General features: G+C 47.2%; 1 protein-coding gene and 1 long non-coding RNA gene across 3 annotated transcripts in view; one reads left to right on the top strand and one right to left on the bottom strand.

The window, feature by feature from the left end:
• LOC144613898 (uncharacterized) overlaps nucleotides 1-2,907 on the bottom strand; it is a 53,706-nt gene extending 50,799 nt beyond the window's left edge. The window contains exon 1 of the long non-coding RNA XR_013551339.1: nucleotides 2,757-2,907. This is a non-coding gene — a long non-coding RNA (uncharacterized LOC144613898). The remainder of the gene's footprint in view (nucleotides 1-2,756) is intronic.
• A 435-nt stretch (nucleotides 2,908-3,342) lies between these two features.
• The window catches only part of UPB1 (beta-ureidopropionase 1), a 29,263-nt gene continuing 15,365 nt past the window's right edge, over nucleotides 3,343-17,240 (top strand). Inside the window, exons 1-3 of one of the 2 annotated variants that reach the window (XM_060612577.3) lie at nucleotides 3,343-3,498; nucleotides 9,460-9,631; nucleotides 11,624-11,711. In XM_060612577.3, the coding sequence (XP_060468560.1) occupies nucleotides 3,395-3,498; nucleotides 9,460-9,631; nucleotides 11,624-11,711 (364 nt within the window). In that variant the 5' untranslated portion in view covers nucleotides 3,343-3,394. The remainder of the gene's footprint in view (nucleotides 3,499-9,459; nucleotides 9,632-11,623; nucleotides 11,712-17,240) is intronic. The other variant, XM_060612579.3, reaches the window with a different exon arrangement.

The raw sequence follows: 17,240 nt of genomic DNA, 5'->3' as shown, positions 1-17,240 counted from the left end.
CTCCCTTTGTCTCTTCCCTGCTCATCCTCTCTCTAAAATTAAAAAAAAAAAAAAGAATTAAAATTAACGCACATTGTAAATTTAAAATTAACACCTAAAAACAGACACTAATACATTTTTAACAAATGTGCTCTTTCCATAAAACCAGCCTCTATAATGAACTTTTTCTGTCACAAATAAGCATGTAAATATTAGGATCATATTTTATTAGAATTAGGAAAGGCTTAGTTTATCTCTGTAAACTGTCTTCCCAGCCTCTTCCCCTCCCCTACCTTTCTTATAACAGGGAAACTGAGGTAAAGGTTGAACCCAGACTAACCTGTAGATTTCCTGACTCCGGTCTAAGGCTCTCTTTTCTATAAAATAATTTTTAATAAAATATTTCAAATATAAGGAGAAGCATAATAATGAATACCCAGATTTTTAAAATGTTAATATCATATGCTACAAATCTTTTTTTTTTTTTTTGGACAGGAAATGGCGCTTTAATGCTTCAAATATTTTTTAAAACATATTTAATTTAAAATTAAATATTATATATCAGCAGATAATGCCCATTCCTCTATCCCATTCCCCTACCTCCTTCTCCAGAGATAACCACCATATTGAGGTTGTGGCATATTCCATTCTTCCTGTTCAAGTTTGTATAAACTCAAATGTTTATATATCCATAAACCACACCATGTTGCCACAAAAAGAGATGGTCTTCAAAACAGGGAGGAGTCCCTCACTCTAGTACACTTGCATGTAGTTAAAACCTTTGGGACTTGGCTAGGTATTTCAGAAAGAAACTAGGGCAGAGCTTAAAGTCTTTTTTAATGATTACCACAGAAGGATCTAGTGAAGTGTCTTACTATTTAAAGTGAAAAATAAATTAGGCAAATATAAAAATTTAAATATGATATTTTTTTATCCTTCTCAAGTTAGCATTTTGTATTTGTGAAATCCTGGTTTATAATGACCTAGTGTGAATGACCTGTCACTGAACAATAGGGAAAGATGGATTAAGCAATTTAACTAATAATAATAGTTTCTACTTCTGCTTCAAGGTCCAGCTCAAATGTCACCACCTTAATGAATCTGTCCTTGATCCCATCAGAATTAATTCCTTCACCAGTCATTTATTGAGTGCCAGAGCCCTGTAGACACAAAAGTAGATCAGACCCAGTTCCTGCTTAGAGCTCAGAAATAATCACACAATAGTTTTTGATAAATGCTCTAATAGAGATACCCATAAAAGGTTAGCAAAGCCTATACCTTTCCTAGAGCAATTGGAGAAGACACTACAGACGAGGCGATATTTGAGCTGCATCTTACAGGGTGAGCAGGAATTCACAAACTCTATCTTCTGATAAAATGTCATTCCAGGTAGGGAGACACTGAGTGTGAAGGTAAAAATGATGATAAGATATTAGTTTTAGAAAGACAACTAGGGATAGACATCAGAGGTAGAAGGATAAGTTAGAAGACTAGCAACAAGTCAAGCAAAAGCTGACATGATTATAGGCATGGGGTGGGAGGGGGAAGGATTTTATCAAAATTTAGGAGATAAATTTAGCAGAATTTGATGCTTGGTTGTGCGGGAGAAAGAAAGAACATGGAGGAGTTGGGGATGACTCCCAAAGGCTTGGCAAAATGAGTGGGCAGTGAGGCCATTAACTAAAATAAGAAATACCGTACCAAAGATAGGAACAGGCCTGAGAAGTGGTGTGTGTGTGTGTGTGAGGTTTCTTCTGAGGCATTTTGAGTCGGTAATGAGGTCTCTTCCATTCGGCCTTAAACAATGTCCCTTTCTAGGCCAGAAATCACCCCTTCCTCTTAACTCCACAGCATACTTTCTTTTTCACATCAAATTATTTAAATCTGCTGTTATCTCAGTATTCACAAAATTGTCCCCACCTTAAACCACGAAGAAAAAGTACTAGTCTTGTTCTCTGTGCATTGTCCTTATCTCAGAGCCTTATATACAAAAAAAAAAAAAACCTTCAACCAAAGTTTGCATTCTTGAAAAGGGAGCTCCATCAGATACTAGGAAGTGTCAGTTAACATTTATCAAAACAATGGCCACAACTTGTGTGTTAGTGACTTATATAAAATACCTAAAGCATTTGGTCTACAGCCCCTACTTTTAGCTCCTTTTGTGCTTATCTTATCTTACTTTTAAACAACCCTGCAAGGTAGTTGTTTTCCTATTTTACAGATAAAGCAACAGCAGGCCAGAATGTCTGAATAACTTTCAGGTTTGCAAGGTTCACAAGGTTTGCAAGTTGCTTAACTACGATTGGGCCGACTTGCTTCACCACCAGAGTTGAGCTGCTCTGTCCCAATTCTCACTTGGGCTGAAAAGTGGACCTTCTTTGGCTCCTGAGGGGTAGCACTCTCCGGATCGGGAACTGTGAGACAGGCCTCACCCCTATCCTCTCAGGCAAAAGTGCCCCCTCCCAGGAAAAGTGCCCCTGTGGGCGCAACTAGTGCACACGGCAGAGCTCAGAGGGGGCCCAAGGGTCCCGCGGATGAGCCACCCCCCAGGGACCCAGCATTTTGCAGTATTCACGCCAGGAAAGCGCACAGGATCACTCGACCCTTCGCTCAAGCTCTGAGCGCTGCCGGGGCTCTGACCCCGAAGCTCGGGTGGGCGCGCGCGGCCGTGGCTCCCAGCCTGGCCCCTCGTGGGGGCTAGAAGTCCTCACAAACGCGGGACACTGGAAGACGGGAGTGCAGCCACTGCCTTTGGGACACTGAAACTCGTCCCGTACCTTCCTCCGCAGTCCCGTGCGGTGGGCCGGCCCGGCTTGCTGTCTGCATTCAGCGGACCGGAGAACGAGTTCCGGGCGGGGAGAAGCCCTGCCCACCGGCTGCGGTGGGAACCGGTCCCGCGAGGGTCCGACAGGACTTGCCAGGCATTTCCCTCAGACCGCGCTTTGCCTCCGAGAGGCCGCGCCGGGCCTCCCTCATCGCCTCTCGGGTTCTCAGTCCCGCCCCACACCTCTGGGTAGGAACCGGACAGCGAGAGAGTGTGAGAGGGCAACACAACGGTCCTGGGGACCCTCCGAAGTCCGCAGGGGAGGAAGCAGCGACAGCTAGCTGCACGCGGCCGAGGCGCGAGGGCTTGGGGAGGTCGGCCCGTGGAATGGGCGTGTCCTGGCGCGTGCGGGAGGAGGTGCGAGGGGCAAGGGGCAGTCCCACCCGCGAAGCCCTGGAACGCTGATTGGCTGCGCGCCGTGGAGGCGCGAGGAGGAGGCGTGTCCTCATGTGAGCCCTGCAGGGGCCCAAGGTGAGGGTGTAGAGGGGAGAGCGCTTGCGCGAACCTGGTTGTAGGCCTCTCCTTCTCTTCTTTCTAGGGGCAAAGGGTAGGCGGTTTTAGTCTGGACTTAGGCACTTGCAGACTCCGGCCATGGAGGGGTCTGAATGGGAGTCGCTGGAGCAGTGCTTGGAGAAGCACCTGCCACCCGCAGACTTGAGGGAGGTGAAACGCATTCTCTATGGCAAGGAAACCAGGTCTGGGGCCTAGAGGCTGGGGTGGGGAGACCTTGGGGCCAGCGAGTGTGGGTCTGGGGAACCAGGGAGAGAGCTTCAGGATCTGAAGGACTCTTGAGGGGGCAATGAAGATCTGAGTTGGTGAGCAGAGACCTTAGGAAGTCTAGATGTGACATCTCTGGGCCTCTCAGGGGTTGCACAACCCCCAAGTGACCTTTACAAGCCATTTCTCTCCTTGTTGCCCAGCACCCAGAAGGGAAAAGAACCTGGGAGGGAAAGGTCAGGTTTTTACTCTCTGTGGCTTTCTCTGTGGTTACCTGGCTCTCCTTCCCTACTTCCAGTGACCAGCTTACTCCCAAGAGCTAGGGTTGTACCCTGGGTGTCTGTCTGGGTCAGTGCCTCCAGCCAGAGCCCCCAGTAGGTCAGCTGATTGTCCAGTCCCAGCCCTTCCTGCAGTGACTGGGCCTTTGGCAGATCCTTGGAGGTAGAGGCCAGCTGAATCTAATTGGAGAAGGAACTGTTCCCACTGGCAAGCCACAGGAGTTAGTTACCACACTCAGCGCAAATGTTTTCCCATTCCCAGCCAGTTGTGTGCATCACTAGGACCTTCTGAGGTTAGTGCACTGCTGGACACTGTGTATACAAAGCTGGAAGATGCTTTCCCTTTCACTGTTGTTTCTCTTTGGTCCACTTTACTCAAAGCAACCAGAAAATGTGCATCATATCTTGTTGGCTCCTTTGCTTAAAACTCTGTAAGGGTTTCCCATGGCTCTTAGAATGAAATCTAAACTTTGATCCCATACAGCTCCTGAGTTAATGTCCTTCCACTTTCTAGCCCATTGGTGGTCTCTCTGCCCCCACCCAGCCAGACCATGTGCTTCCTGACCTTGTGGCAGTGACCTTGAGGCAGGAACCTGATAGACTCCCCTGAAACTCAAGGATGTTGATTGGATCAGTGGTTCCCAGCCACTGGCTCCAATGGAGTTACGGCCGGGGGGGGGGGGGGGGGGGGGGGGGATGGGGGAGGACAGATCTCACATCTAAGAGTGCTAGTGGATGGTAAAGGTAGAACAACTGCCTTTGGGGGTAGGAGTGGTAGAGAACTCGGTCAAAAAGGACTCTTCCTACCCAAAGAGGGATACCTAGGACTGGGTGAACTTCAAGTTCCCTCCTGAAATCGTGCTGGACTACTACTTTCCTGTCACACCTGTCAAAGTGTGAAGCCTCTTAGAGTTAAGGCTCCCAGAGGTATCTTAATCAAGGGTCTCAGGATGGGAAGAGGTTTGTTTTAAGGATGAGGTGGACATGTTCTTCTAGGAAAAGAAATGGAGAGAGCTTGTGGTGTCAGGGAGAGGTAAAGCACAAGAATCTTAGGAAAAGAGAAATAAGTGTCTCTTATAGGTGACTGGCTGGAGCACATTCTAGAGATTGGGATAAGGACTACCTTGAAAGAGGCATTTTCTATGGGGAGGGATTATAATGGTAGCCGACGTCTATTGACCAACAACAGCCAGGCCTCATCCTGGGACTTGGCTTACAGTAACTGTTCACGAAGTGTTCTATTCCACTCCGCACTGAGCCCTTCCAGGCTTTGCCCCTAGGGTATAAACCTTTGTACTTGCTCAGTCCTTGCAGGTGGGTGGGATTTGGCTATGCACAGGATTGCGAACTAAAGATAGAAAATTATTAGTCATTTAAAAACTCTTCTTCCACTTAAACCCCTGCTCACTCCTCATAACCTGACTTGTTTCTGGTCACCTCTGTGAAGGCCTGGGTGGAGCCTGAGTCTTCAGCCCCTCCTCTGGACTTCCAACTGTGTTCCACACCTCACCTTCTCTCCCAGTTACTTGCTGTGTCAAACACAGAGACGATGCTTAGTGAATGTTTGCTAAGTGAATGGGCTTTTGCCTGGGCTAGCCAGATGAAATCCCCAAAGAACATGGACTCTCGATTTCAAGACAGCCAGAACCAAGAAGCATTTATTCATGTAACAAACATTTATTGTGTGTGGTTTTTTGTCTTGGGCACTAAGAGTACAAGGATAAGTAAGCCATGGTTCCCGTCCTAGAGGGGCTTTCTGTCTTTTGATGGTTGCCCTACATTGTGAGAGAAAGATGCAAGCTGAGCTGGAGAGAGTGTACGTGTGCAGGGTTGGAGGAGGGTTAGGAAGCCTTCTCAGGGGCATCATGCTTGCACTGTATCCTGAAGGAGATGGAGAAATTGGTTTGGAGACAGGAAGGGCTCAGGTACCCTTTGTCAAGGCCCAGACACCAGGGAACATGCTCATTTAGGGATTGCAGGTGTAGAATGTTGTGAGGAGAAGGCAAAAGTGACCATGGTGGACCCAGGGGCTCTGTACACCCTGCTAAGGCAGCAGAACCTGTCCTAATGGTGGTGGGAGTCTTCAAAGAATTTGGAGGCAAGGATCATGCCAGTTTCTGGCTTGGACCCCCAGATGGCTGATTCATTCATCTGATGAGGAGCAGCTTTAGGGAAGGCTGCTGAGTTGAGTTGGGGGTGCTGTTTAGTTTTCTAGAGCTGCTGTAACAAATCACCACACACTGGTGGCATAAACCAAAAGAAATTTATTCTCACAGTCCTAAAGACCAGAAGTACAAAATCAAGGTGTCTGCAGTGCCACACTTCTCCAAACGCTGTGGGAGAGAATCCTTCCTTGCCTTCTCCAGTGGTTTCTGACATCCCTTGGCTTGTGGCAGAATGACCCCAATCTCTGCCTCTGCCTTCACATGACTACCTCCTCTTCTCCCTGTGTCTCTCCTCTGGGCATCTCTTATAAGAATACCTGTCACTAGATTTAGGGCTCACCTTGATAATCCAGTATGATCTCGAGATCTTTAGTTATATCTGCAAATATCCTTTTTCCAAATAAGGTCTTATTCACAGGTTCTGGGTATTAGGATGTGGACATATCTTTTTTTTTTTTTTGGTGGGGGAAGTCACGGTTTAACCCACTACAGGGACTGTGTAGAGGTGGCCTTCACAGGGGGCTCGGGACTGCCCTCATTCTAGGCCCAAGAGTGGGTGCAGAGTGGGAAGGGCCCTGGGTGGGTTTCTGGAGAACCTGCTGTTAAAGGAATTAGAAGAAATGGCGACTTTGCATGATACTCCAGAGATGAGGAAGCAGGATCGGGGGCCCTGAGGCAGGTATCAAGGACATTGAGCAGGATAGGGACAAAATGTCAGATAGTACAGGGAAGTCTAGGAGGATGAAGACAGGTGTTTGTCTCCTGTTGCTAAAGCCAACCAGAAGGCTGGTGGCAGTTTGGAGTGGGGGAGTGGGCCCCAGGGAACAGGGGGCTGAGGAAGGTGTGGGAGGTGAGGGCTTCAGGGAAGGTCCCTATGAAGGGGAGGTGAGGAGAGCAAGTGAGGTAACCAGAAGGACCTATGGAGAGTGTGCTTCCCTACTTTTTATTTTTTTTTTCTCTCTGTTATTTATTTTTTAATGGGAGAGACTCAAATAGCTTTAATGGTGGATGTGGTAGGTCTGTAGGAGCCAGGGCGAGGTGTCCAAGCTATGAATATTGCTAAGTAAAAAAGGCAAGTAAGTGGAAGAACAGAATACACAGACGGACACCAATGTGGGTGTCATTTAGGACACACATTTAAGAAAATATTGGAAAGATACCTAAAATATTGTTAAGAGGGGTTGCCTCTGAGGTTTGGGACAGGAGCTTAACGGTGGGATGGAGAGGGGAACTCATTTTTCACTTGATACCTTCCTTTCCCACTGTTTGATTTTTTTTCCTCCCACAAGCATGTGTTTCTTTTGTAGCAAAGCTCTAGTTTAATTATTTAAAACACTGATGGTAAAAGAGCTATTAGTGGGGAAAGATGAAGTTCCGAAAGCCAGAGGTTGCAGAGGAGGCAGGAGCTGGGCTCCTTCAGGCCATGTCTGCCCTGACCCTGGGTTGGAGAGGTAGGAGCTGGGGGAGGGGCCCAGGAGGGTATGTTGGGGCTGAGCAGGAAGTGATGGGCTTTCCTCCTTGACATTAGAGGTGAGCCCATGAGGGGCCTTAGTAGCAGGATAAGGGGTAGAAGGGCAGAAGGTCGACTCTAGGGATCAAGGGAGGGTTTGGGGCAGCACGGACCCTCTGTGAAGTTGTGGTTCATCTGGTCTCTGCCCCCACATGAGCCATAGCTGGTCTATGTCCCACCACCTCCCTGTGCCAAGCCTTTGGTGGGCACAGTACTTGTTTATGGAATGGGGCTCGAGGGTCTGTTGGGTTCTCCAAGACTAAGTGAAGCAGGATGTGGTGAGGGACCACCTGGATAACAGGAGGGTTGAGGTGACAAGACAACCGGGGAGTACTGAGAGGAGGCAGAGCCCTGAAGGTAACTCCGTGTGAGGATAGAGTGGTGTGGTCTGCACCACCCCAAGCCTAAGAGAATGATTGTCCACAGGTTGCTGGAAGGGGTGTGTGTGGCAGCATTCAACATAGTGAGAAGGCAGGAAGGCTGCGTATCACAGAATAACAGGGCTCATGGTGGTGAACAGATGGGGAGAGCCAACAGCTGTGGGCAGTGGATGAGGAAGGACAGAGGCTGAGGGATATCTGTCATCCAGGTGACAGCTACAGGTGGACTTGGAAAGGTGAGACAAGATCTCTTCCATCTGTTACCTTCCTGGGATGAGACCCAGACTGAGGATGGGCCTGACAAGATGTCTCCCAAAGGATGGTCCTGCTCCCCCCACCCGTGGGCCTAAGAGGAAACAGACACACAGAGCCCTTCTTCTTCTCCTGTCCCCCATGATGACTTGTCCTGGGGCTGAGGTCTACAGGAGTGGGGAGTCCTCTCCCTGAGGGCAAGGGGACTGTGTCTGAGGCAGTCACAGTAAGGGGAGGCACGGTGTGGGCACTGCTGCTATTTCTAACCTGCTAGCAAACGGAACTCTGACTAGTTGAAAAGCAGGCTGATTGTCAGGGGCGGAACCCAACTTGGAGCTGTCAGGGCCGTCACATGGAAACCGCCTGGCAGGGGGCGGCGGCAGGGGGCTTGGGCTGACAGGGCTGTGATTTTGAAAGAAACATCTTTAAAAAAGTGATTTAAAGTAGGAGAGAAATATTATTATTAGATAATGGCTGTCAGGTTATTTTTTGATGTGTTCTCTGAGTATTTCATAACCATCTCGCCCCTAGATGGTAAGGCCTTCCTGGCCAGAGGCCATGTCCCCTGCTCTTGTGGGTTTCACCTCAGTGCACAGCACCCAACCAGCATCACAGGTGTTTGCCGTTTGGCCAGTGGTCACTTAAGCTGGGAGATTTTATAAATAATCCACTTGCCTTTGTTAATAAACTACAAACCAGGGTGAGTGCCTGGGCCGTTGGTCTGGACACCTGGGCTTCACCAAGTCCACTCAGTACTGGGCATGGAATTGCCCCCAATGGGAGCAGCAACAGGACAGGGCAGTGGGGCTCACTAGAGACTTGTAACCCTTAGTGGTGAATGGTCACAGGACCCTCCCTCATGCTATCAGTCTCCTAAGTCCTGTTCTCGACAGCCACTTTGTCTTATCACAGCCTGCACCAGGCTCAGCACAGCCCTCTGATTCTAGTCTACACACATTTTGGAAATCCATTACCTCTCCTCTTCTGTGCTGACTGCTGAAACCAATCCCCACCCTGAGGTCAGCAGCTCTAAAACATCAACCTCTTGACCAGTCATTCTGCAGCCCCCCTTCCTGTTCCCCTGCTTTCCCAGGCCAGAAGACTACGGCACCTCCCTGGTGAAGTCCATACTCAGCGTAGTATCCATTCTCCACCAGGCGGGGCCCTCCCTCCTCCTGGCCCCCACTCCAGCTTCCCACAAGTGGGCCCTTGCCCTGGGCTTCTCTCTGTGCCTTCCTGCCAAACATCCCTGCCTCCTCTCTACCAGATAGATGACTACTGGGGGGTTGGAAGTGAATTTAAATTCAGCAGACCTCATGCAAATTGTCTCCCTTCTACTTTCCTGTCCATTTAGGAAGCTCGATTTGCCCAGCAGGGCTTTTGAAGCTGCCTCTGAAGGGGACTTTGAGCTGCAAGGATATGCCTTTGAGGCAGCAAAGGAGCAACTGAGGCCACCTCGGACCATGCGTGTGGGACTTGTTCAGAACAGAACTCCCCTGCCTGCCGATGCCCCTGTGGCAAAACAGGTGCAACCTCTTTTGACCATAAATACATAAACGGAGCTGTGGCTTGCTCTGTGTTTTGAACACGTCCACAGCCCCTGCTCACTGCAGGTCTGTAGGCACCTCGAGTGTCACCTAGACGCTTCTGCCCTGCAGCCCCCCTTCCCTGCAGCCCACATCTCTGGCTCCTCTTTCTCTTCTGGCTCCTACCCTCTCTCTGCCTGCCCCTCCACGTCCTCTCCTGTGATTGATCTGAAGTTCCATTTATCAATTGAGAGGGTGTCCTTTTGTCTGCCTCACGCTCTTTCTCTGGAATTCTGCCTCTCGGTCTCTTGCCAGAAGGGTACATGCTGGCACACACCAGTCAGGACCTGTCTGTCCATCTGCATGTTCCTCTGCCTTGATCCTGAGAGCAGGGACTCACTGAACCCAGATGTCTGTCAGCTGATGGTGCCTCAGGGTGACGGGAATATGATACGCAATTCCTTATGACCTTACAGTTAATATAAATGTGACGGCATCTTGTATGTCCCTAAAGAAACGTGTTATCACAGACGCAGGCGATTTGTTGTGTATACTTCTTCACAGCATTTCTCTAGCTGTTGAAACTTTTAAGAGTTTCTCTGCAGAGGTTTCCTGGGGATACAGCATGCCTCAGAACTCCTAGGGATTCTCAAGAAAAGGCCATTTGGATTCCAGGTCGGGTTCTGCATCATCTTTCACTCTGGTCCTTCTGTTTTTATTGAATTTAAAGATTTCTGGTTCCCTGTTCACTTTTTGTCTCTGGGTTAGCTGACTGTGAATGTGTTTCCTCAGCCATCCCAGATTGGCAGGGCCAGGGTCACTGTTCTCCCCCATAACTCCTTGGAGCACACTTTGCACACTGTCAGCACCTAGCAAATATCCACGGAGCCTTGGTGTGCAGTCTCACAGGAGAGACCATCATAAAGAGTAGGTGCTCTCTGGTTTTCAACCTGGTTCTTCTGGTCTTTCTTGAACAAACACTTCCAGACATCTCCTGGGGGCCAGGCATTGTGCTGAGGACACCAAGAAGATGAAGACACTTTCCTCCTGCCCCTGAGGAGCCCATGGGGTGAGGGGAGTGACAGACAGTGGAGGAACACAACAGCATAGCAGGAACAGCGCCACCAAAGGGACCTACCAGGGAGTGCTGAGGCAGCTCTGGATGCTCAGCCCTCTGCTGGGAGAGTCACTTCTCTGTGCGTGACACATGACATGAATAACACATCCCAGGAAGATTGGGTGGAGTGGGGAAGTGCATTCTTGATGGAGGACACAGCTGGGAAATGGGATCCATTCATTTGATGACAAGATGCACACAGGAAAACGAAAATGGCAGGACAAGGCATGCCGGAAGGCTCAAGTGCAGGGTGGTAGGAAGTGGATTGTGTCCTAAGGCAGAAGGAGCAGTTAGCCCAGGGGAGGGCCAAGGTGTGCACTGGGTGTGGGTCCCTCTTGCAGTAAGTAGCAAACAAGCTTATGTACTCCTTTGAGCAACTCCTTAGGGCAGCGGGTATTCTCCCCATTCTCCAGGTAAAGAAACTGAGGCTCTGAAAGGCAGCATTAAGTGTGTGGAACCCTAAAGCCTCTGTACCTCCACCTTTTCCTGCAGATTTTGGACTTGATGAGACTAGGATATATCAGAACCTCCCCACCCTACTTGTCCTCTTGCAGCTGCCTAGGTTGGGGGTTGTTCCACGTGTGTGAGGATGAGTTCTAAAAATGGTCTCAACCAGGGGCACCTGGCTCAGTGGGTTAAGTGTCCAACTTTGGCTCGGTTCACGATCTCATGTTTGTGAGTTCAAGCCCCACATCAGGTTCCGTGCTGACAGCGTGGACCCTACTTGGGATTCACTCTCTCTCCCGCTGTCTCTGCCCCTCCCCTACTTGTGTGGCACACTGTGTCTCTCAAAATAAATGAATAAACTTGGGGGAAAAAAAGATCTCAACCAATAAAAGGAAATGGGTTCTAATCCTTGCTTTTTGAATTGCCAGGTCACTGCCCTTCACAGACGCATAGAAGCCATTGCAGAGGTGGCTGCAATGTGTGGAGTGAACATCATCTGTTTCCAGGAAGCATGGAGTAAGTCTGTCTTGGGGTGCTTTCTCTGCTGCCTTCAGACAATAGTGTATTATCTCCATGTCACCAAGAGGACTTCTTGATTTTTGAAAATCTCTTCTGATCTATGGAAAGATTATTTCGTCAACAATACCAGAAAGGCAGAAATCCTGGCCTCCCTCCCTCTCATGCACCCCAGTCTGTTGTCTGGTTCTGCCACTTCTTCCTCCCAAATTGTTTGGAACCCATTAAGCTTTTCCTCCCTACCTTCTTTTTTTTTTCTTCTTAACATTTTTTAAAATTTATTTTTGAGAGACAGAGACAGAGCATGAGCGGGGGAGGGGCAGAGAGAGAGGGAGACACAGAATCTGAAGCAGGCTCCAGGCTCTGAGCTGTCAGCACAGAGCCCAGAGCGGGGCTTGAACCCACAAGCCATGAGCTCATGACCTGAGCCAAAGTTGGACGCTTAACCGACTGAATCACCCAGGTGTCCCCTCCCTTTTTTTAAGTTTATTAATTTATTTAGAAAGAGAGAGAGCAACAAGCAGGGGAAGGGCAGAGAGAGGGAGAGAGAGAGAATCCCAAGCAGGGTCTGTGCTGTCAGTGTGGAGCCAGATTCAGGGCTCAATCCCTTGAACTGGGAGATTATGACCTGAGCTGAAATCGAGAATTTGACATTTAACTGACTGAGCCACCCAGGTGCCCCCTCCCCACTTTCTCACCAGTGCCCTGGTCTGAGGAGTCATCAGCTCATACCTTGGCTTCGATAATTGCCTCTAACTCGTCCACTGTGCTCTCCACTTGGGCCGCTTCTAACTGGCTCTTGACCCATTCTAGGAAAGATCTCTACAAAACTCAACTCTATACCACTTAGTCTGTTCCTTCCCCCATCTCTGTGACCCCATCTCTGCTGGGCTCTGCTCTCACCTCCCTGATCCTTCATTCCCCTCTCCCTCCACCCAGACCACTGTAGCAGCTGCTCCCTCTGCCTGGCCTTTGTCTCTCTCTCCCTCCCCTTGCCTTTTAGACCCTATCCAACCTTCACATAGAAGCTCAGAGCCCGGGGCGCCTGGGTGGCGCAGTCGGTTGAGCGTCCGACTTCAGCCAGGTCACGATCTCGTGGTCCGTGAGTTCGAGCCCCGTGTCGGGCTCTGGGCTGATGGCTCGGAGCCTGGAGCCTGTTTCCGATTCTGTGTCTCCCTCTCTCACTGCCCCTCCCCCGTTCATGCTCTGTCTCTCTCTGTCCCAAAAATAAATAAAAAAACGTTAAAAAAAAAAAAAAAAAAAAAAGAAGCTCAGAGCCCACCTCCCTATCTAATATTACATCCAGGTTATATACTCCTGGTACCATGTACCTTTATTTTTTCTTTATCAAAGTTACACATGCTTATAATTGGGAGTCAAATGGTCTACAAGTCTGTTACCAAAAAACAGCTGTCTTCCTCCCTAGAGGCAACCACTTTCTACTCTTAGCTGGTTCTTTAGGAATCTACCTCTGTGTTTTTGCTTCTTGATTTTTCAGTTTCGCACCATCTATTAACTTCCCACTGTGGAAGAAGACAGCATTAGTTCCTCACCTCCTCTGCCCGCTCTGTTCACACATACCCTTCCTATCCTCCATCCGTTCTCTGCAAGCCATTTTCTAGACTTAGATTTCTTTCTCCGAATAACTTTCTGTTTTCCCTAGAATTTACATTGTTTTCTGCACACCTACCCCAAATTCTACCCCAGGCTTTCTTCCAGCTTCCTGAATCTGCTTAAGAGCTTTAGACACGTGAAGCTGCCTGTCGGTTCCACCTCCTCCTTTTTTTTTTTTTTTTTTAAATTTTAAGTTTTTATTTTAAGTCCAGTTAGTTAACATACAGTGTTAGGTTAGTTTCTGGTGTAAAATATAGTGATTCAGCAGTTTCCATACATCACCCGGTGCTCATCACGACAAGTGCGCTCCTTAATCCCCATCACTTATTTCACTCCATGTCCCCATCCTGGTTCCATCACCTTGAAGGAACATATCCCCAGAGCCTTCTGGCTGCGCTAGTCTGATTTAGCTGGCTGCACAGCTGTCCTTCTGGTGATTTCCCTTCACCATCATGCTGGGGGGTTCCTTTGTCTTGATCTTGTGCTCTCCTATACCACATCTTCCTCTTTCTTGCTTTGCTCCCTCTTTTTGGTTGAGTAGTTTTCTGAGAAAGAACAGGAAGGAGGTAACCGTTTGGAGATCTTGCATATCTGAAAATATGTTCCTCCTACAACTTGCTTGATAGTTTGGTTGAGTGTTGAATTCTGGGTTAGAAATACTTTTCCTTCAGAAGTTTGGACACATTGATCCATTGTTTTCTGATTTCAGGTGTTGTTGACTAGTCTAAAGCCATTTTGACTTATGACCCATTGCATTTAATCTTTATTTTTTAATTATTTTTATTTTTAATTATTAATTATTATTATTAATTATTAAATAATATCATTATTATATATAATTATGTCACATAATTATATATAATTATATATTATATATAATTATATAATTTATATAATTAATATAATTATTAATGATTATCATTAATTATTATTAATTATTTTTCTCTAGAAGTTGTAGGATATTCTCTAGTACTTTGAAGTTTCATAATGATATGCCATTGTGTGAATCTATTTTTAAATTTTTTAATGTTTTTATTATTTACTTATTTTGAGAGAGAGAGAGAGAGCACATAAGAAGGGGAGAGGCAGAAAGAGAGGAAGAGAGAGAATCCCAAGCAGTCTCCACACTGTCATCCAGAGCCCAAGGTAGAGCTCAGTCTCACAAACCATGAGATTGTGACCTGAGCCAAAAATCAAGAGTTGGATGGATGTTTAACTAACTGAGCCACCCAGGTGCTACTGTGTGTACCTATTTTAATCCATTATTTTAGGAACTCAGTGGGATATTTCAGGCTAGAAATTTGGGTCCTTCAGATCTATTGTTCATTAGTGATTTTCTCCCTTTTTTCTTTCCTCTCCTGATACTCCTGCTATTAGGATGTTGCAACTCTGGACTAGATCCATGATTTTCTTAAGTATTTCCTCCTGTTTTTCATCTTTGTCTTTTTGCTCAGTTTTCTGGTAGATTTTATCTGTCATTCAGCCTTTTATATGGTCTTTTGTTTCCCCTGTCATATTTTGAATTTACAAGAGTTCTTTTGGTCTGAAAGTTCCTGTTTTATGACATCCTGTTCTTATTTTATAATTACAATACTTTCTCTTATCTTTGACAATATTAGGTAGCATTTTTTTCTCCTTGCCAGTTTCCTACTTCAGATTGGTCTTTCTTCCCCCCTGATTGTGTGTATTTTAAGAATTGGGGGTTAAAAAGCTGATTGCAAGCTCTGAGTCTGTGGGAAGGGCTCCTCTCCCACTGAGCTTCATGATAGGATGGCTTGGTTTAGCCGTTTGTTAGGTAATCCCTCATAGTAGTATCTTTGGGTCATTCTTTTTCAGGCTGGTCAGAGTCCCCGGAGAATATTCTTCTTATCTCCTGCCAAGAAGAGAAAGAGGATAGGGGTCCAGTGTGCTGATGTTTACTGAATCCCTCTGTTTTTGACACTCTACTCATCTGCATCTGTCCTGACTTCCCCACGGCCAGAGGCCTTCTGTTTACCTCCGAGAGTGAACCTCTAGCCCTCTGCTGGGGTGGGAGGGACACCTGCTGGCCTCGTGCAGTAGGAGGGATCTGGGCTTCTGCCTGCTTCTTAAGCAGACTTTTGACCAATTTTTGTTTGCCATTTCCCCTCCCTGCTTCCCCACCTTCAGAGCCACGTGGTACCTCTGACTCCTGAACTTTGCAGGGGTATGGGGTGGAGAGTAGGGTGTTTCCCATCCTCCTCTACTGCTGGGAGCCTGAATTTTCTAGGTCTACCACGGTATCTACCCTCATCCCTCGGCTCGCCAGCCTCCAGTGTTTTGTTGCTCTAGTCCTTCTCTCAGTGCTTCATCCTTGTGGGTTTATACATTTGCATAAATACCCCTTTCTTGTCATTTGGTGGGCCTGCAGGAAAGAGCGAAGGTGTGCATCCAGTCTGCCATCTGTACCCCAAACTTCATCTCGCTTTTCATGTTCCTCATTACTTATACTTTCACTCATTGGTACAGCACTTTTGATTTGTCTCACTCTTCCATTAGACCATAAGCTCCATGAGGTCGTTGTCTGGGTGGTGCTTATTTATTTTTCCCATTCCAATCCCCACCCCTATTTTTTTAATGTTGAAAATATTTCATTGTGGTAAAATATATACATAACATAATATTGATCACTTTACCCATCGGTAAGTGTACAACTGTGACATTAAATACATTCACAAAGTCGTATAACCATCACCACTATCTACACCCAAAACTTTTTCAATATCTCCAACAAAAACTCTGTACTCATTTAATAATGCCACTCAATCCCATACCTCTGATAACCTCTGTTCTAACTTTCTGTCTCTGTGAATTTGATTACTCTAGGGACCTCATGTAAGTATGTGCTTTTGTGATTGGCTTATTTCACCTAGTATAATATTTTCAAGGTCCATCCATGTTGTAGCATGTGTCAGAATGTCCTGCCTTTTTATTACTATGTAATATTCCACTGCATGGATAGACCACATTTCATTTGTCTATTCCCCCACCTCTGTTTTATCTTTAATGAACAATCCCTGCCACATGATAGACACTAAAAATGTTCATTGGATGGTTTAACCACCTTCTTCCCTTTTTTGGATCTGGAAAGCTCCCACTCATCCATCCAGGCATAGCACAGACACCCCCTTCTTTGGGGGACCCTGGAAGCTCCCCTACATAGAACTGGGCACTCTGTGTTATCGTGCAGCCACACAAGGTTATAATTCAGTCCCCTCATCTGGGCTGGCAGCTCCTGAGGGCAAGGCCGGGTCTAAATTTGGAGTGTTAGTTCAATAAATGGGGAACCCTCTTCCCCTCTGATTTGAAAGCTGCAGTTGAACTTTGCAGCCAGCCTCCCCCAACCTCCATTCCACATGCTTCTTTGAGAGTTTGTTTACAGTGGTTGTGTAAACAGGAAAAGGGGCCATTAAAATGGAAATGGGGAAATTTGGAGAGCTTAGCAACCTGAAATGAAATCAGAAAGGGAGGTTTTATTCTCTTGGGGTATTTGAATCTCTCCTAATGTGCTGAAAGCTGAGAATAAATGGTCATTAAGGACCTTTTTTGTCATTAACAGCTTTTTGGTTGGCTTCCTTAAAATAGTTTATTCCCTCTTTCCTGAAGTCAAGCCTGGAGTGTCTTGAGTCTGGTGCCAAGGCCCCTGGAGCTGTTGCTGGCAGAACCCAGGTGGCCGAGACAGTGGTGATGCCACTGGTAGCCTCTTCACACTGGCACCATTTTAGGACCAGCCATCCTGTGACTTAAAGGAATTGGGAAGCTAATGCTTCTTTCTATTCCTTCTCTGTGAAATGAGATCGCCCCTGCTTTGCAAGGATATGAGGACCAGGCTCATGGTCCACATTTAAGAAAGGTTGGCTACAATTAGTAGCCCCAAACAGACCACACCCCCCATGC

Source organism: Panthera onca, chromosome D3 (genome assembly GCF_046562875.1).
Source record: "Panthera onca isolate mPanOnc1 chromosome D3, mPanOnc1 haplotype 2, whole genome shotgun sequence".
In the NCBI taxonomy this organism is placed as follows: Eukaryota; Metazoa; Chordata; class Mammalia; order Carnivora; family Felidae; genus Panthera; species Panthera onca.
Note: the sequence above shows the minus strand (reverse complement) of the source record. Positions and strands in the feature narration are given on the sequence as shown.